Below are 18,793 nucleotides of genomic sequence, written 5' to 3'. Positions count from 1 at the left end.
AGTACGCAGTGCGTCTAGTACTGAATCCGCTGCGGGGGACGTGTTGCTGGCGGGCGGATCATCTCTAGTGGCGCTTTCGTCTTCGTCTTCGTCTTCGTCTGCGTCTTCGTCTTCTTCTTCGTCTGCGGAAGCTGCGGCTGGTGCAGTTCGGCTGGAGGGGGGTAGCTCTACTGGCAGCAACGGCGGCGGTTTGGTGTCCGTATCGGGTGGCGCTGGTATCGTGCAGGGCGGCTCGGTATCCGTATTGAGTGGTAACGGCAGTGACGCGACTGCCATCAGTGGCAGTGTGTTGGTGGGCTCCTCTGGCGGTGGCACCAGCGGCTCTTTGGACGTGAGGAGCGGTGCTTCGACTGCAGGCGCGTCCGGCAGTGTAACATTGGGCAGTGGCGACTCGATCGATAGTGCGCCTGGGTCTATCGATGTCATTGGCGGGTCCAGTGTTTCGTCCAGCGGTGGTTCGGTGTCAGTGCGTGGCGGAGGGTCCTCTGCGTCTATTGGCGGAGCGGTATTGCTACAGAGCGGAGCGGGTGGTACAGGTAGCGGTAACATTCTGGTGTCCAGCGCGGTTGGGACGGACTCGAGCTTAAGTGGCAACGTGGATATTGGCACAGGCGGTGCCGATTCTAGTGCGTCGGGTTCGCTGTCAGTCGCGTCTGGCGGAAGTGCTAGTGGCTCGAGCGGGTCTGTGGTCGTGTCGAGTGGCGATTCCTCCTCGACCGATGCGGGTGGCGTGGAGATCCGTGGTGGGTCATCCGGCAGCTCTACCGCACGCGGAGGCTCAGTGACCGTGTCGTCCGGTGTGGATGGCGTGGTGAGTTTGTCTAGCGGCGTTCGTCGTAGTGCTATCGGCGGCATGGTCGACATTGTGGCCGGTGCTAGCATAGACGGCAGTGCGGGCGGCGGGTCGGTGAGGGTTCGCGGTGGCGCTTTGAGTGCATCTTCGGGCCTTGCGGGCGATATTGCTATGTTCGGCGGTATGGCCTCGACGGGCACGGCGACTGGAGGCGTTGTTTCTCTCGACGGCGGCGTGAGTGAGGCTGGCGTCGGTGGCGGCGTGTCCATTTCGTCTGGCGCACGGATTGCTGGGCAGCGGTGACATGCGCGTTGTGAGCGGTGTTTCTACGAGCGGCGCCGCTTTGAGCGGCCTCGACGACGATCGGAAGTGGCGAGTCCGTGGATGCTGCGTCCGTCGTGGTGACGCTATCTTCGGGGTCTTCAGCAGCTGCAAGTAGCGGTGATGTGTCAGTGCAATCAGGCCGTGCGGCTACAGTGGCAGGCCGCGTGTTTGTGTCGGGTGGCTTTAGTAGCTCCTCGACAGGCGGTGCGGTGTCTGTGTCTAGTGGCGCTGGTAGTGTGTCGAGCGGTGCTGTGTCGATTGGGAGCAGTGCTGCTAGCGCTGTGTCTGGTTCTGGTGAGGTGTCGATTGTGTCTGGCGACGCGATCGATGGCGGTTCCGGCGCAGTGCGTGTGTCCAGCGGCTCTAGCAGCACAGGGTCCGGGGGCTCAGTGAACGTTGTGGGCGGGCCTAGCGGCACGGCGGCATCGGGAGGCAATATTCTCGTGAGTGGCGGTGGGTCGTACACGGGATCTTCCGGCTTCGTGGACGTGAGCGGCGGTTCTTCGCCGTCGAGCGGGTCTGGCGGAGCAGTTCGTGTGTCTGGCGGCTCGTCATCGAGTGGCGTCGGCGGCAATGTGACTGTGTGGAGCGGCGACTCCGGGAGCAGTGCGGTTGGCAGCAGCGTGTTTGTCCGTAGCGGCTCTGGCGGCAGCTTGAGCCTAGTGCAGGGAGACAGCAGTGCTGTTGGTGCCGATGTGGGGTTGCGTGCCGGCAGTGTGGCCAGCGTGGACGCAGCGCAAAAGTTGAAGATCGTCGGGTCTGCGAACGCTCAAGGAAGAGCGGGCGACGTGTTTATTGATGGCGGGTCGTCCGTGGCCACTGTGGGTGGTGCGGTGTTGCTGACAAGCGGCGGCGGTGCCATGACCAGTGGCGACGTGCGTGTGTCCACGAGTGTCGTGTCCAGCGGTTCTAGCGGTGATATTGAGGTGTACACTAGCGCTAGCAGTACGTCTAGCGGATCCGTTCGTATCAGCAGCGGGTCCGCTGACGCTAGTGTAGGATCCATCGAGGTATCTGGTGGCTCTTCTGCGAGCGGAGAGGGCTCCAGTGTGTCCGTGGTGGGCGGTGCATCGGAGTCGTTTACGGGCGGCGGCGTGACGATCCAGAGTGGCAAGGGCTTGTCGACAACAAGCGGGGCGGTGACGCTCGGATCTCATGGTGGCGTCAGCTCCGTGAACAGTGGCGCGGTGGCGCTGTCGAGTGGCTCGGTGGAGATCGGTTCGTCCGGCGCCATTTCGATCGGTTCGGGCGCGTCGCTTGCGCAATCTAGTGGGTCTGTGAGCATGTCTGGCGGCGAGGCTGCAGGTGTCGGTGGTTCAATTAATGTGTCCGGCGGCAGCAGCTCCGGCGACTTGGGCGGCTCATTGACTTTGGCTGGTGGTGCTGGCGTGACAGGAGGCGACGTGAATGTGTCGGGAGGCGCGAGTGCATCGGGCATTGGTGCGTCGGTAGCGTTGCGCAGCGGAAAAGGCTTGAGCAACAGCGGCGAGGTGCGTGTGGCAAGTGCGGATGGCGCGGCGTCGGGCGGTGTACAGATCTCGTCCGGCTCGGTGTCAAGTAGCAGTGGTTCTGCAGGGGGCATCAACTTGTCGGTTGGCTCATCTGTCATTGAAGGCGGTAACGTCGAAGTACGCAGTGGGTCTAGTACTGAATCCGCTGCGGGGGACGTGTTGCTGGCGGGCGGATCATCTCTAGTGGCGCTTTCGTCTTCGTCTGCGTCTTCGTCTGCGGAAGCTGCGGCTGGTGCAGTTCGGCTGGAGGGGGGTAGCTCTACTGGCAGCAACGGCGGCGGTTTGGTGTCCGTATCGGGTGGCGCTGGTATCGTGCAGGGCGGCTCGGTATCCGTATTGAGTGGTAACGGCAGTGACGCGACTGCCATCAGTGGCAGTGTGTTGGTGGGCTCCTCTGGCGGTGGCACCAGCGGCTCTTTGGACGTGAGGAGCGGTGCTTCGACTGCAGGCGCGTCCGGCAGTGTAACATTGGGCAGTGGCGACTCGATCGATAGTGCGCCTGGGTCTATCGATGTCATTGGCGGGTCCAGTGTTTCGTCCAGCGGTGGTTCGGTGTCAGTGCGTGGCGGAGGGTCCTCTGCGTCTATTGGCGGAGCGGTATTGCTACAGAGCGGAGCGGGTGGTACAGGTAGCGGTAACATTCTGGTGTCCAGCGCGGTTGGGACGGACTCGAGCTTAAGTGGCAACGTGGATATTGGCACAGGCGGTGCCGATTCTAGTGCGTCGGGTTCGCTGTCAGTCGCGTCTGGCGGAAGTGCTAGTGGCTCCAGCGGGTCTGTGGTCGTGTCGAGTGGCGATTCCTCCTCGACCGATGCGGGTGGCGTGGAGATCCGTGGTGGGTCATCCGGCAGCTCTACCGCACGCGGAGGCTCAGTGACCGTGTCGTCCGGTGTGGATGGCGTGGTGAGTTTGTCTAGCGGCGTTCGTCGTAGTGCTATCGGCGGCATGGTCGACATTGTGGCCGGTGCTAGCATAGACGGCAGTGCGGGCGGCGGGTCGGTGAGGATTCGCGGTGGCGCTTTGAGTGCATCTTCGGGCCTTGCGGGCGATATTGCCATGTTCGGCGGTATGGCCTCGACGGGCACGGCGACTGGAGGCGTTATTTCTCTTGACGGCGGCGTGAGTGAGGCTGGCGTCGGTGGCGGCGTGTCCATTTCGTCTGGCGCAGGATTGCTGGGCAGCGGGGACATGCGCGTTGTGAGCGGTGCTTCTACGAGCGGCGCCGCTTTGAGCGGCTCGACGACGATCGGAAGTGGCGAGTCCGTGGATGCTGCGTCGGGCGTGGTGACGCTATCTTCGGGGTCTTCAGCAGCTGCAAGTAGCGGTGATGTGTCAGTGCAATCAGGCCGTGCGGCTACAGTGGCAGGCCGCGTGTTTGTGTCGGGTGGCTTTAGTAGCTCCTCGACAGGCGGAGCGGTGTCTGTGTCTAGTGGCGCTGGTAGTGTGTCGAGCGGGGCTGTGTCGATTGGGAGCAGTGCTGCTAGCGCTGTGTCTGGTTCTGGTGAGGTGTCGATTGTGTCTGGCGACGCGATCGATGGCGGTTCCGGCGCAGTGCGTGTGTCCAGCGGCTCTAGCAGCACAGGGTCCGGGGGCTCAGTGAACGTTGTGGGCGGGCCTAGCGGCACGGCGGCATCGGGAGGCAATATTCTCGTGAGTGGCGGTGGGTCGTACACGGGATCTTCCGGATCCGTGGACGTGAGCGGTGGTTCTTCGTCGTCGAGCGGGTCTGGTGGAGCAGTTCGTGTGTCTGGCGGCTCGTCATCGAGTGGCGTCGGCGGCAATGTGACTGTGTCGAGCGGCGACTCCGGGAGCAGTGCGGTTGGCAGCAGCGTGTTTGTCCGCAGTGGTTCTGGCGGCAGCCTGAGCCTCGTCCAGGGCGACAGCAGTGCTGTTGGTGCCGATGTGGAGTTGCGTGGCGGCAGTGTGGCCAGCGTGGACGCAGCGCAAAAGTTGAAGATCGTCGGGTCTGCGAACGCTCAAGGAAGAGCGGGCGACGTGTTTATTGATGGCGGGTCGTCCGTCGCCACTGTGGGTGGTGCGGTGTTGCTGACAAGCGGCGGCGGTGCCATGACCAGTGGCGACGTGCGTGTGTCCACGAGTGTCGTGTCCAGCGGCTCTAGCGGTGATATTGAGGTGTACACTAGCGCTAGCAGTACGTCTAGCGGATCCGTTCGTATCAGCAGCGGGTCCGCTGACGCTAGTGTAGGATCCATCGAGGTATCTGGTGGCTCTTCTGCGAGCGGAGAGGGCTCCAGTGTGTCCGTGGTGGGCGGTGCATCGGAGTCGTTTACGGGCGGCGGCGTGACGATCCAGAGTGGCAAGGGCTTGTCGACAACAAGCGGGGCGGTGACGCTCGGATCTCATGGTGGCGTCAGCTCCGTGAACAGTGGCGCGGTGGCGCTGTCGAGTGGCTCGGTGGAGATCGGTTCGTCCGGCGCCATTTCGATCGGTTCGGGCGCGTCGCTTGCGCAATCTAGTGGGTCTGTGAGCATGTCTGGCGGCGAGGCTGCAGGTGTCGGTGGTTCAATTAATGTGTCCGGCGGCAGCAGCTCCGGCGACTTGGGCGGCTCATTGACTTTGGCTGGTGGTGCTGGCGTGACAGGAGGCGACGTGAATGTGTCGGGAGGCGCGAGTGCATCGGGCATTGGTGCGTCGGTAGCGTTGCGCAGCGGAAAAGGCTTGAGCAACAGCGGCGAGGTGCGTGTGGCAAGCGCGGATGGCGCGGCGTCGGGCGGTGTACAGATCTCGTCCGGCTCGGTGTCAAGTAGCAGTGGTTCTGCAGGGGGCATCAACTTGTCGGTTGGCTCATCTGTCATTGAAGGCGGTAACGTCGAAGTACGCAGTGGGTCTAGTACTGGATCCGCTGCGGGGGACGTGTTGCTGGCGGGCGGATCATCTCTAGTGGCGCTTTCGTCTTCGTCTGCGTCTTCGTCTGCGGAAGCTGCGGCTGGTGCAGTTCGGCTGGAGGGGGGTAGCTCTACTGGCAGCAACGGCGGCGGTTTGGTGTCCGTATCGGGTGGCGCTGGTATCGTGCAGGGCGGCTCGGTATCCGTATTGAGTGGTAACGGCAGTGACGCGACTGCCATCAGTGGCAGTGTGTTGGTGGGCTCTTCTGGCGGTGGCACCAGCGGCTCTTTGGACGTGAGGAGCGGTGCTTCGACTGCAGGCGCGTCCGGCAGTGTAACATTGGGCAGTGGCGACTCGATCGATAGTGCGCCTGGGTCTATCGATGTCATTGGCGGGTCCAGTGTTTCGTCCAGCGGTGGTTCGGTGTCAGTGCGTGGCGGAGGGTCCTCTGCGTCTATTGGCGGAGCGGTATTGCTACAGAGCGGAGCGGGTGGTACAGGTAGCGGTAACATTCTGGTGTCCAGCGCGGTTGGGACAGACTCGAGCTTAAGTGGCAACGTGGATATTGGCACAGGCGTTGCCGATTCTAGTGCGTCGGGCTCGCTGTCAGTCGCGTCTGGCGGAAGTGCTAGTGGCTCGAGCGGGTCTGTCGTCATGTCGAGTGGCGATTCCTCCTCGACCGATGCGGGTGGCGTGGAGATCCGTGGTGGGTCATCCGGCAGCTCTACCGCACGCGGAGGCTCAGTGACCGTGTCGTCCGGTGTGGATGGCGTGGTGAGTTTGTCTAGCGGCGTTCGTCGTAGTGCTATCGGCGGCATGGTCGACATTGTGGCCGGTGCTAGCATAGACGGCAGTGCGGGCGGCGGGTCGGTGAGGATTCGCGGTGGCGCTTTGAGTGCATCTTCGGGCCTTGCGGGCGATATTGCTATGTTCGGCGGTATGGCCTCGACGGGCACGGCGACTGGAGGCGTTATTTCTCTTGACGGCGGCGTGAGTGAGGCTGGCGTCGGTGGCGGCGTGTCCATTTCGTCTGGCGCAGGATTGCTGGGCAGCGGGGACATGCGCGTTGTGAGCGGTGCTTCTACGAGCGGCGCCGCTTTGAGCGGCTCGACGACGATCGGAAGTGGCGAGTCCGTGGATGCTGCGTCGGGCGTGGTGACGCTATCTTCGGGGTCTTCAGCAGCTGCAAGTAGCGGTGATGTGTCAGTGCAATCAGGCCGTGCGGCTACAGTGGCAGGCCGCGTGTTTGTGTCGGGTGGCTTTAGTAGCTCCTCGACAGGCGGAGCGGTGTCTGTGTCTAGTGGCGCTGGTAGTGTGTCGAGCGGGGCTGTGTCGATTGGGAGCAGTGCTGCTAGCGCTGTGTCTGGTTCTGGTGAGGTGTCGATTGTGTCTGGCGACGCGATCGATGGCGGTTCCGGCGCAGTGCGTGTGTCCAGCGGCTCTAGCAGCACAGGGTCCGGGGGCTCAGTGAACGTTGTGGGCGGGCCTAGCGGCACGGCGGCATCGGGAGGCAATATTCTCGTGAGTGGCGGTGGGTCGTACACGGGATCTTCCGGCTTCGTGGACGTGAGCGGCGGTTCTTCGCCGTCGAGCGGGTCTGGCGGAGCAGTTCGTGTGTCTGGCGGCTCGTCATCGAGTGGCGTCGGCGGCAATGTGACTGTGTGGAGCGGCGACTCCGGGAGCAGTGCGGTTGGCAGCAGCGTGTTTGTCCGCAGTGGTTCTGGCGGCAGCCTGAGCCTCGTCCAGGGCGACAGCAGTGCTGTTGGTGCCGATGTGGAGTTGCGTGGCGGCAGTGTGGCCAGCGTGGACGCAGCGCAAAAGTTGAAGATCGTCCCGGGCTCGCGAACGCTCAAGGAAGAGCGGGCGACGTGTTTATTGATGGCGGGTCGTCCGTCGCCACTGTGGGTGGTGCGGTGTTGCTGACAAGCGGCGGCGGTGCCATGACCAGTGGCGACGTGCGTGTGTCCACGAGTGTCGTGTCCAGCGGCTCTAGCGGTGATATTGAGGTGTACACTAGCGCTAGCAGTACGTCTAGCGGATCCGTTCGTATCAGCAGCGGGTCCGCTGACGCTAGTGTAGGATCCATCGAGGTATCTGGTGGCTCTTCTGCGAGCGGAGAGGGCTCCAGTGTGTCCGTGGTGGGCGGTGCGTCGGGGTCGTTAACGGGCGGCGGCGTGACGATCCAGAGTGGCAAGGGCTTGTCGACAACAAGCGGGGCGGTGACGCTCGGATCTCATGGTGGCGTCAGCTCCGTGAACAGTGGCGCGGTGGCGCTGTCGAGTGGCTCGGTGGAGATCGGTTCGTCCGGCGCCATTTCGATCGGTTCGGGCGCGTCGCTTGCGCAATCTAGTGGGTCTGTGAGCATGTCTGGCGGCGAGGCTGCAGGTGTCGGTGGTTCAATTAATGTGTCCGGCGGCAGCAGCTCCGGCGACTTGGGCGGCTCATTGATATTGGCTGGTGGTGCTGGCGTGACAGGAGGCGACGTGAATGTGTCGGGAGGCGCGAGTGCATCGGGCATTGGTGCGTCGGTAGCGTTGCGCAGCGGAAAAGGCTTGAGCAACAGCGGCGAGGTGCGTGTGGCAAGCGCGGATGGCGCGGCGTCGGGCGGTGTACAGATCTCGTCCGGCTCGGTGTCAAGTAGCAGTGGTTCTGCAGGGGGCATCAACTTGTCGGTTGGCTCATCTGTCATTGAAGGCGGTAACGTCGAAGTACGCAGTGGGTCTAGTACTGGATCCGCTGCGGGGGACGTGTTGCTGGCGGGCGGATCATCTCTAGTGGCGCTCTGCTTTTCGTCTGCGTCTTCGTCTTCGTCTTCGTCTGCGTCTTCGTCTTCGTCTGCGGAAGCTGCGGCTGGTGCAGTTCGGCTGGAGGGGGGTAGCTCTACTGGCAGCAACGGCGGCGGTTTGGTGTCCGTATCGGGTGGCGCTGGTATCGTGCAGGGCGGCTCGGTATCCGTATTGAGTGGTAACGGCAGTGACGCGACTGCCATCAGTGGCAATGTGTTGGTGGGCTCCTCTGGCGGTGGCACCAGCGGCTCTTTGGACGTGAGGAGCGGTGCTTCGACTGCAGGCGCGTCCGGCAGTGTAACATTGGGCAGTGGCGACTCGATCGATAGTGCGCCTGGGTCTATCGATGTCATTGGCGGGTCCAGTGTTTCGTCCAGCGGTGGTTCGGTGTCAGTGCGTGGCGGAGGGTCCTCTGCGTCTATTGGCGGAGCGGTATTGCTACAGAGCGGAGCGGGTGGTACAGGTAGCGGTAACATTCTGGTGTCCAGCGCGGTTGGGACGGACTCGAGCTTAAGTGGCAACGTGGATATTGGCACAGGCGGTGCCGATTCTAGTGCGTCGGGTTCGCTGTCAGTCGCGTCTGGCGGAAGTGCTAGTGGCTCGAGCGGGTCTGTGGTCGTGTCGAGTGGCGATTCCTCCTCGACCGATGCGGGTGGCGTGGAGATCCGTGGTGGGTCATCCGGCAGCTCTACCGCACGCGGAGGCTCAGTGACCGTGTCGTCCGGTGTGGATGGCGTGGTGAGTTTGTCTAGCGGCGTTCGTCGTAGTGCTATCGGCGGCATGGTCGACATTGTGGCCGGTGCTAGCATAGACGGCAGTGCGGGCGGCGGGTCGGTGAGGGTTCGCGGTGGCGCTTTGAGTGCATCTTCGGGCCTTGCGGGCGATATTGCCATGTTCGGCGGTATGGCCTCGACGGGCACGGCGACTGGAGGCGTTATTTCTCTTGACGGCGGCGTGAGTGAGGCTGGCGTCGGTGGCGGCGTGTCCATTTCGTCTGGCGCAGGATTGCTGGGCAGCGGGGACATGCGCGTTGTGAGCGGTGCTTCTACGAGCGGCGCCGCTTTGAGCGGCTCGACGACGATCGGAAGTGGCGAGTCCGTGGATGCTGCGTCGGGCGTGGTGACGCTATCTTCGGGGTCTTCAGCAGCTGCAAGTAGCGGTGATGTGTCAGTGCAATCAGGCCGTGCGGCTACAGTGGCAGGCCGCGTGTTTGTGTCGGGTGGCTTTAGTAGCTCCTCGACAGGCGGAGCGGTGTCTGTGTCTAGTGGCGCTGGTAGTGTGTCGAGCGGTGCTGTGTCGATTGGGAGCAGTGCTGCTAGCGCTGTGTCTGGTTCTGGTGAGGTGTCGATTGTGTCTGGCGACGCGTTCGATGGCGGTTCCGGCGCAGTGCGTGTGTCCAGCGGCTCTAGCAGCACAGGGTCCGGGGGCTCAGTTAACGTTGTGGGCGGGCCTAGCGGCGCGGCGGCATCGGGAGGCAATGTTCTCGTGGGTGGCGGTGGGTCGTACACGGGATCTTCCGGGTCCGTGGACGTGAGCGGTGGTTCTTCGTCGTCGAGCGGGTCTGGCGGAGCTGTTCGTGTGTCTGGCGGCTCGTCATCGAGTGGCGTCGGCGGCAATGTGACTGTGTCGAGCGGCGACTCCGGGAGCAGTGCGGTTGGCAGCAGCGTGTTTGTCCGCAGTGGTTCTGGCGGCAGCTTGAGCCTCGTCCAGGGCGACAGCAGTGCTGTTGGTGCCGATGTGGAGTTGCGTGGCGGCAGTGTGGCCAGCGTGGACGCAGCGCAAAAGTTGAAGATCGTCGGGTCTGCGAACGCTCAAGGAAGAGCGGGCGACGTGTTTATTGATGGCGGGTCGTCCGTCGCCACTGTGGGTGGTGCGGTGTTGCTGACAAGCGGCGGCGGTGCCATGACCAGTGGCGACGTGCGTGTGTCCACGAGTGTCGTGTCCAGCGGTTCTAGCGGTGATATTGAGGTGTACACTAGCGCTAGCAGTACGTCTAGCGGATCCGTTCGTATCAGCAGCGGGTCCGCTGACGCTAGTGTAGGATCCATCGAGGTATCTGGTGGCTCTTCTGCGAGCGGAGAGGGCTCCAGTGTGTCCGTGGTGGGCGGTGCATCGGAGTCGTTTACGGGCGGCGGCGTGACGATCCAGAGTGGCAAGGGCTTGTCGACAACAAGCGGGGCGGTGACGCTCGGATCTCATGGTGGCGTCAGCTCCGTGAACAGTGGCGCGGTGGCGCTGTCGAGTGGCTCGGTGGAGATCGGTTCGTCCGGCGCCATTTCGATCGGTTCGGGCGCGTCGCTTGCGCAATCTAGTGGGTCTGTGAGCATGTCTGGCGGCGAGGCTGCAGGTGTCGGTGGTTCAATTAATGTGTCCGGCGGCAGCAGCTCCGGCGACTTGGGCGGCTCATTGACTTTGGCTGGTGGTGCTGGCGTGACAGGAGGCGACGTGAATGTGTCGGGAGGCGCGAGTGCATCGGGCATTGGTGCGTCGGTAGCGTTGCGCAGCGGAAAAGGCTTGAGCAACAGCGGCGAGGTGCGTGTGGCAAGTGCGGATGGCGCGGCGTCGGGCGGTGTACAGATCTCGTCCGGCTCGGTGTCAAGTAGCAGTGGTTCTGCAGGGGGCATCAACTTGTCGGTTGGCGCATCTGTCATTGAAGGCGGTAACGTCGAAGTACGCAGTGGGTCTAGTACTGGATCCGCTGCGGGGGACGTGTTGCTGGCGGGCGGATCATCTCTAGTGGCGCTTTCGTCTTCGTCTTCGTCTTCGTCTGCGTCTTCGTCTTCTTCTTCGTCTGCGGAAGCTGCGGCTGGTGCAGTTCGGCTGGAGGGGGGTAGCTCTACTGGCAGCAACGGCGGCGGTTTGGTGTCCGTATCGGGTGGCGCTGGTATCGTGCAGGGCGGCTCGGTATCCGTATTGAGTGGTAACGGCAGTGACGCGACTGCCATCAGTGGCAATGTGTTGGTGGGCTCCTCTGGCGGTGGCACCAGCGGCTCTTTGGACGTGAGGAGCGGTGCTTCGACTGCAGGCGCGTCCGGCAGTGTAACATTGGGCAGTGGCGACTCGATCGATAGTGCGCCTGGGTCTATCGATGTCATTGGCGGGTCCAGTGTTTCGTCCAGCGGTGGTTCGGTGTCAGTGCGTGGCGGAGGGTCCTCTGCGTCTATTGGCGGAGCGGTATTGCTACAGAGCGGAGCGGGTGGTACAGGTAGCGGTAACATTCTGGTGTCCAGCGCGGTTGGGACGGACTCGAGCTTAAGTGGCAACGTGGATATTGGCACAGGCGGTGCCGATTCTAGTGCGTCGGGTTCGCTGTCAGTCGCGTCTGGCGGAAGTGCTAGTGGCTCGAGCGGGTCTGTGGTCGTGTCGAGTGGCGATTCCTCCTCGACCGATGCGGGTGGCGTGGAGATCCGTGGTGGGTCATCCGGCAGCTCTACCGCACGCGGAGGCTCAGTCACCGTGTCGTCCGGTGTGGATGGCGTGGTGAGTTTGTCTAGCGGCGTTCGTCGTAGTGCTATCGGCGGCATGGTCGACATTGTGGCCGGTGCTAGCATAGACGGCAGTGCGGGCGGCGGGTCGGTGAGGATTCGCGGTGGCGCTTTGAGTGCATCTTCGGGCCTTGCGGGCGATATTGCCATGTTCGGCGGTATGGCCTCGACGGGCACGGCGACTGGAGGCGTTATTTCTCTTGACGGCGGCGTGAGTGAGGCTGGCGTCGGTGGCGGCGTGTCCATTTCGTCTGGCGCAGGATTGCTGGGCAGCGGGGACATGCGCGTTGTGAGCGGTGCTTCTACGAGCGGCGCCGCTTTGAGCGGCTCGACGACGATCGGAAGTGGCGAGTCCGTGGATGCTGCGTCGGGCGTGGTGACGCTATCTTCGGGGTCTTCAGCAGCTGCAAGTAGCGGTGATGTGTCAGTGCAATCAGGCCGTGCGGCTACAGTGGCAGGCCGCGTGTTTGTGTCGGGTGGCTTTAGTAGCTCCTCGACAGGCGGTGCGGTGTCTGTGTCTAGTGGCGCTGGTAGTGTGTCGAGCGGGGCTGTGTCGATTGGGAGCAGTGCTGCTAGCGCTGTGTCTGGTTCTGGTGAGGTGTCGATTGTGTCTGGCGACGCGTTCGATGGCGGTTCCGGCGCAGTGCGTGTGTCCAGCGGCTCTAGCAGCACAGGGTCCGGGGGCTCAGTGAACGTTGTGGGCGGGCCTAGCGGCGCGGCGGCATCGGGAGGCAATATTCTCGTCAGTGGTGGTAAATCGCACACGGGATCTTCCGGATCCGTGGACGTGAGCGGTGGTTCTTCGTCGTCGAGCGGGTCTGGTGGAGCAGTTCGTGTGTCTGGCGGCTCGTCATCGAGTGGCGTCGGCGGCAATGTGACTGTGTCGAGCGGCGACTCCGGGAGCAGTGCGGTTGGCAGCAGCGTGTTTGTCCGTAGCGGCTCTGGCGGCAGCCTGAGCCTAGTGCAGGGCGACAGCAGTGCTGTTGGTGCCGATGTGGAGTTGCGTGGCGGCAGTGTGGCCAGCGTGGATGCAGCGCAGAAAGTGAAGATCATTGGTTCGGCGAACGCCCAGGGAGCAGGAGGCGACGTGTTTATTGATGGCGGGTCTTCGAGATCTTTGAGTGGCGGTACAGTGCGTATCGGTGGTGGGCGGAGTAGCTCAAGCGCTGGAGGTGTGATGATCCGTGGCCAAGACTCAGTTTTGGACGGTGGCCAAGTGACAATGTTAGGAGGGGCAAGCAACTCTACTACTGGTGGAAACGTTTCTGTTATTGGTGGCGATGTTATGGGAAAAGGAAAATCGTCAGTGGCAGGATCAATTAATCTGGCTGGAGGTATGTCGCACATCATTGGAACCGGAGGGTATGTCTCGGTCAGCGGAGGCACCGGCGCTGAAGCTGGTGGAAGCGTCAGCGTTCTCGCGGGATCAGGGTCGAAGCTTGCCGGCGGAAACTTGCAGCTTTCTTCTGGCGATGGTGCTCAAAGCGGATTTATCCGTATCGAAACGGGAAGTGCCTCTGCAGCTCAATCCGGTGATGTTCATGTCAAGTCCGGAAGTTCGTCTGCTTGGGGATCCGGATCCGTCTTCATGCAAGCAGGGTCCAGCGGAAAGGCAAAGGGCGGCGATGTGGTCGTCAGTGCCGGCAGCAGCTCTTTTGGTGGAGCTGGTGGCAGTGTTTCCATCCAGAGTGGTATCAATTCATTTGGTCAAAGTGGTGACATAAACCTCGCCAGTCAGACTTCTGTGGCTCGTGCGGGGAGTGGAAAACTTTCCGTCTCGAGCGGTCAAGTCAAGCAAGGCACAAGTGGTTCGCTACAATTGTCAAGTGGGGGCAGCGAACAGGGACAGTCAGGTTCGTTATACCTGTCTACTGGTGACTCGAAGGGGCCTCAAGGGGACATTCGTATCGCCGCAGGAGCAAGCGTAGATTCACCTTCCAGTGGCGGATCGATCTCGCTGAGTGCATCAAGCAGTGGCCTCGTTAACATAACAACAGCTGGCCGCTCATCTAGTGCATCAGGAGATGTGGCCATTCAAGTCGGGCCCACGTCCACGATGAGCTCAGGCGGCAATGTCAACATTTCAGCAGGTTCTCTATCTGGGCGGTCTGGTGTTGGTGGCAGTATTCTCCTACAAGGTGGTAGTGCTGTTGCGTCTTCGCGCGATAACAGTGATGGCGGGACTATCGCACTTTCGGGTGGACCGAGCACGAGCCGTTTTGGCGGCTCTGTACAAGTCACATCGGGTGCGGGGCTCATTCAAAGCGGGTCTATTCAAGTTGTTAGTGGTGCTGGAGGTACACCAGGTGCTGTAGGATCAAGTGGTGCAACGTCAGTTGGAAGTGGGCGTTCCTTCACGTCTTCAACAGGACGTGTGACTCTAACTTCGGGGTTCTCACACGCGGCTGGGAGCGGCGATGTGTCAATGCAGTCTGGCAGTGCGGCTGCAATGGCAGGCCGCGTGCTTGTGTCGGGTGGCTTTAGTAGCTCCTCGACAGGCGGTGCGGTGTCTGTGTCTAGTGGTGCTGGTAGTGTGTCGAGCGGTGCTGTGTCGATTGGGAGCAGTGCTGCTAGCGCTGTGTCTGGTTCTGGTGAGGTGTCGATTGTGTCTGGCGACGCGATCGATGGCGGTTCCGGCGCAGTGCGTGTGTCCAGCGGCTCTAGCAGCACAGGGTCCGGGGGCTCAGTGAACGTTGTGGGCGGGCCTAGCGGCGCGGCGGCATCGGGAGGCAATGTTGTCGTCAGTGGCGGTAGGTCGCACACGGGATCTTCCGGATCCGTGGACGTGAGCGGTGGTTCTTCGTCGTCGAGCGGGTCTGGCGGAGCAGTTCGTGTGTCTGGCGGTTCGTCATCGAGTGGCGTCGGCGGCAATGTGACTGTGTCGAGCGGCGACTCCGGAAGCAGTGCGTCCGGCAGCAGCGTGTTTGTCCGCAGTGGCTCTGGCGGCAGCCTGAGCCTCGTCCAGGGCGACAGCAGTGCTGTTGGTGCCGATGTGGAGTTGCGTGGCGGCAGTGTGGCCAGCGTGGACGCAGCGCAGAAGGTGAAGATTATTGGTTCTGCGAACGCGCAAGGAGCAGGAGGCGACGTGTCCATTGATGGCGGGTCGTCTGCGTCCACTGTGGGTGGTGCGGTGCTGTTGACAAGCGGCGGTGGTGCTGTGAGCAGCGGTGACGTGCGTGTGTTCACGAGCGTCATGTCCGGTGGTTCCAGTGGTGGCATCGAGGTGCGCACTAGCGCTAGCAGCGTGTCTAGTGGGTCCATTCGTATCGGCAGCGGGTCCGGTGATGCTAGTACTGGCTCGATCGAGGTGTCTGGTGGCTCTTCCATGAATGGTGAAGGCTCCGCGGTGTCTGTGTTGGGCGGTGCGTCGGGGTCGTTGACAGGCGGCAGCGTGACGATCTTGAGCGGCGACGGTTTGACATCAGAGAGCGGGTCGGTGACGCTCGGGTCTGAAGGCGGCGCAAGCACGACTGTGAGCGGGTCGGTGTCGCTGTTGAGTGGGTCGACGGCAAGCGGTTCGTCTGGCGCTGTAGCTATCGCGTCTGGCGCGTCGCCTGCTCTTTCGAGCGGGTCGGTGAGCGTGTTCGGTGGCGAGGCTGCAGGTACCGGTGGGCTTGTGAGCGTCACCGGCGGTAGTAGCACTGTTGCTGCGGGTGGTGCGTTGGCTTTGGCCAGTGGTGCTGGTGCGACGGGAGGCAGTGTGAAGGTGTCCGGCGGCGAGAGCGTGTCGGGCCCTGGTGCTTCAGTGGAGCTGCGAAGCGGAGAAGGCTCGAGCAGCAGTGGCGATGTGCGGCTGCAGAGTGCAGATGGCGTGGTGTCGGGCGATGTGCATGTCTTGTCCGGTTCGGCGACGAGCAGCAGCTCATCCGCAGGAAGCATCAACTTGTGGGTTGGTTCTTCGGTGGCTGACGGCGGCGATGTTGACGTGCGCAGTGGGTCCAGCTCTGAATCCGCGGCAGGTGACGTGTTGCTGACGGGCGGAGCTTCCTTGTTGTCGACATCGCCTTCTACAGGAGCTGTGGCAGGCGCCGTTCGACTAACCGGTGGCAGTTCTGCTGGAGACAATGCCGGTGGCGAGGTATTTGTGTCAGGTGGTGCTGGCGTCGCTAAGGGCGGGTCGGTGTCCGTGTTAAGCGGAGGAAGAGACGATGCGTCCGCTGTCAGTGGCGACGTAACGGTGGGTTCGACTTCTGGTAGTGCCAGCGGGTCCGTGGATGTGATGAGTGGCGCTTCGGGAACAGACGCGTCTGGCGGCGTGACGTTGGGAAGTGGGGACTCGAGCGACAGTACGTCGGGGTCCGTGTCCGTGGTTAGTGGCAGTAGTACCGTATCGAGTGGTGGCTCCGTGTCGATGCGTGGCGGAAGCAGCGGCGGTTCGTCTGAGGGTGGTTCTGTGTCGCTTGAGAGCGGTATGGCGAGCGCGAACAGCGGCAGCATTACGGTGTCCAGTGCAGCTGCGACTGACTCCAGCTTGAGCGGCAACGTGGACATTGGTACAGGCAGCGCCGGAATCTGGTGCTTCTGGTTCGTTGTCGGTTGTGTCCGGCGTCAGCGGAAGTGGATCGAGTGGGTCTGTGGTCGTGGCTAGCGGCATGGCTAGCTCGTCCGATGCAGGCAGCGTGGAGATCCGTGGTGGGTCAACCGGCGCTCGAGTGCACGCGGAGCCTCTGTGACCGTGTCGTCTGGCGAGGACGGCGTGGTGAGTTTGTCTAGCGGTGTTCGTCGCAGTGCTAACGGCGGGAAGGTCGAGATTGTGGCCGGAGCTGGCACGACCAGCAGCGTGGGTGGCGGGTCGGTGAGTGTTCGAGGTGCCTCTTTGAGTGCATCTTCGGGCCTTGGTAGGCGACGTTGCCTTTGTCCGGTGGTTGAGGCGTCGACGGGCGCGGCGACTGGAGGCGTTGTTTCTCTTGACGGCGGCGTGAGTGAGGCTGGCGTCGGTGGTGGCGTGTCCATTTCGTCTGGCGCGGGGTGCTGGGCAGCGGTGAGATGACCGTTGTGAGCGGTGCTTCTGCGAGCGGCGACGCCTTTGGAGCGGCTCGGCTACGATCGGAAAGTGGCGAGTCCGTGGATGCTGCGTCGGGTGTGGTGACGCTGTCTTCGGGGTCTTCGGCAGCGGCTAGCAGCGGTGATGTATCTGTGCAGTCTGGCGATGCGTTTACGGCAGCGGGTCGTGTGTCTGTATCGGGAGGGTCTAGCAGCTCTTCGACGGGCGGTGCGGTGTCTGTGACGAGCGGCGTGGGCAGCGACGTGAGCGGCCTTGTGTCGATTGAGAGTGGTGCTGTAAGTGCTGCATCTGCGTCCGGCGATGTGTCGCTTGTGTCGGGTGGCGCGGTGGATGGCAATACCGGTGCTGTGCGTATGTCTAGCGGCTCTAGTGACACAGGGCCCAGTGGGATGGTGAGTGTTGTGGGCGGCTCTAGTGGCACGGCGGCATCGGGAGGCAATGTTCTCGTGGGTGGCGGTGGGTCGTACACGGGATCTTCCGGGTCCGTGGACGTGAGCGGTGGTTCTTCGTCGTCGAGCGGGTCTGGCGGAGCTGTTCGTGTATCTGGTGGCTCGTCATCGAGTGGCGTCGGTGGTGATGTGACTGTGTCGAGCGGCGACTCCGGAAGCAGTGCGTCCGGCAGCAGCGTGTTTGTCCGCAGTGGTTCTGGCGGCAGCCTGAGCCTCGTCCAGGGCGACAGCAGCGCTGTTGGGGTCGATGTGGAGTTGCGTGGTGGCAGTGTGACCAACGTGGACACAGCGCAGAAGGTGAAGATCATCGGTTCTGGGAACGCGCAAGGTGCGGGAGGCGACGTGTCCATTGATGGTGGGTCGTCTGCGTCCACTGTGGGTGGTGCGGTGCTGTTGACAAGCGGCGGTGGTGCTGTGAGCAGCGGTGACGTGCGTGTGTCCACAAGCGTCATGTCCGGTGGTTCGAGCGGTGGCATCGAGGTGCGCACTAGCGCTAGCAGCGTGTCTAGCGGGTCCATTCGTATCGGCAGCGGGTCCGGTGATGCTAGTACTGGCTCGATCGAGGTGTCTGGTGGGCTCGTCCATGAATGGTGAAGGCTCCGCGGTGTCTGTGTTGGGCGGTCCGTCGGGGTCGGTTGACAGGGGGGCAGCGTGACGATCTTGAGCGGCGACGGGTTGGCATCAGAGAGTGGGGTCGGTGACGCTCGGGTCTGAAGGCGGCGCAAGCACGACTGTGAGCGGGTCGGTGTCGCTGTTGAGTGGGTCGACGGCAAGCGGTTCGTCTGGCGCTGTAGCTATCGCGTCTGGCGCGTCGCATGCTCTGTCGAGCGGGTCGGTGAGCGTGTTCGGTGGCGAGGCTGCAGGTACCGGTGGGCTTGTGAGCGTCACCGGCGGTAGTAGCACTGTTGCTGCGGGTGGTGCGTTGGCTTTGGCCGGTGGTGCTGGTGCGACGGGAGGCAATGTGAGGGTGTCTGGCGGCGAGAGCGTGTCGGGCCCTGGTGCGTCAGTGGAGTTGCGAAGCGGAGAAGGCTCGAGCAGCAGTGGCGATGTGCGGCTGCAGAGTGCAGATGGCGTGGTGTCGGGCGATGTGCATGTCTTGTCCGGTTCGGCGACGAGCAGCAGCTCATCCGCAGGAAGCATCAACTTGTGGGTTGGTTCTTCGGTGGCTGACGGCGGCGATGTTGACGTGCGCAGTGGGACCAGCTCTGAATCCGCGGCAGGTGACGTGTTGCTGACGGGCGGAGCTTCCTTGTTGTCGACATCGCCTTCTACAGGAGCTGTGGCAGGCGCCGTTCGACTAACCGGTGGCAGTTCTGCTGGAGACAATGCCGGTGGCGAGGTATTTGTGTCAGGTGGTGCTGGCGTCGCTAAGGGCGGGTCGGTGTCCGTGTTAAGCGGAGGAAGAGACGATGCGTCCGCTGTCAGTGGCGACGTAACGGTGGGTTCGACTTCTGGTAGTGCCAGCGGGTCCGTGGATGTGATGAGTGGCGCTTCGGGAACAGACGCGTCTGGCGGCGTGACGTTGGGAAGTGGGGACTCGAGCGACAGTACGTCGGGGTCCGTGTCCGTGGTTAGTGGCAGTAGTACCGTATC

General features: G+C 62.7%; 2 protein-coding genes across 2 annotated transcripts; one reads left to right on the top strand and one right to left on the bottom strand.

Annotated features, from left to right (window-relative positions):
• Positions 1–9,363: 9,363 nt before the first annotated feature.
• On the top strand, positions 9,364–10,291 carry PITG_20490 (uncharacterized protein; the record flags this gene model as incomplete). The annotated part of the gene is made up of 3 exons (XM_002895537.1): positions 9,364–9,377; positions 9,419–10,199; positions 10,280–10,291. The coding sequence occupies 3 exons, from the start codon at positions 9,364–9,366 to the stop codon at positions 10,289–10,291; spliced, it is 807 nt and encodes a 268-aa protein (XP_002895583.1).
• A 3,729-nt stretch (positions 10,292–14,020) lies between these two features.
• Positions 14,021–16,183, bottom strand: PITG_20489 (mucin-like protein; the record flags this gene model as incomplete). Its single annotated transcript, XM_002895536.1, has 1 exon — positions 14,021–16,183. The coding sequence occupies one exon, from the start codon at positions 16,181–16,183 to the stop codon at positions 14,021–14,023; it is 2,163 nt and encodes a 720-aa protein (XP_002895582.1).
• Positions 16,184–18,793: the final 2,610 nt, after the last annotated feature.

The sequence above is a fragment of the Phytophthora infestans genome, genomic scaffold, assembly GCF_000142945.1.
Source record: "Phytophthora infestans T30-4 supercont1.162 genomic scaffold, whole genome shotgun sequence".
Taxonomy (NCBI): domain Eukaryota; phylum Oomycota; class Peronosporomycetes; order Peronosporales; family Peronosporaceae; genus Phytophthora; species Phytophthora infestans.
This window is presented reverse-complemented; position numbering and strand designations above follow the sequence as displayed.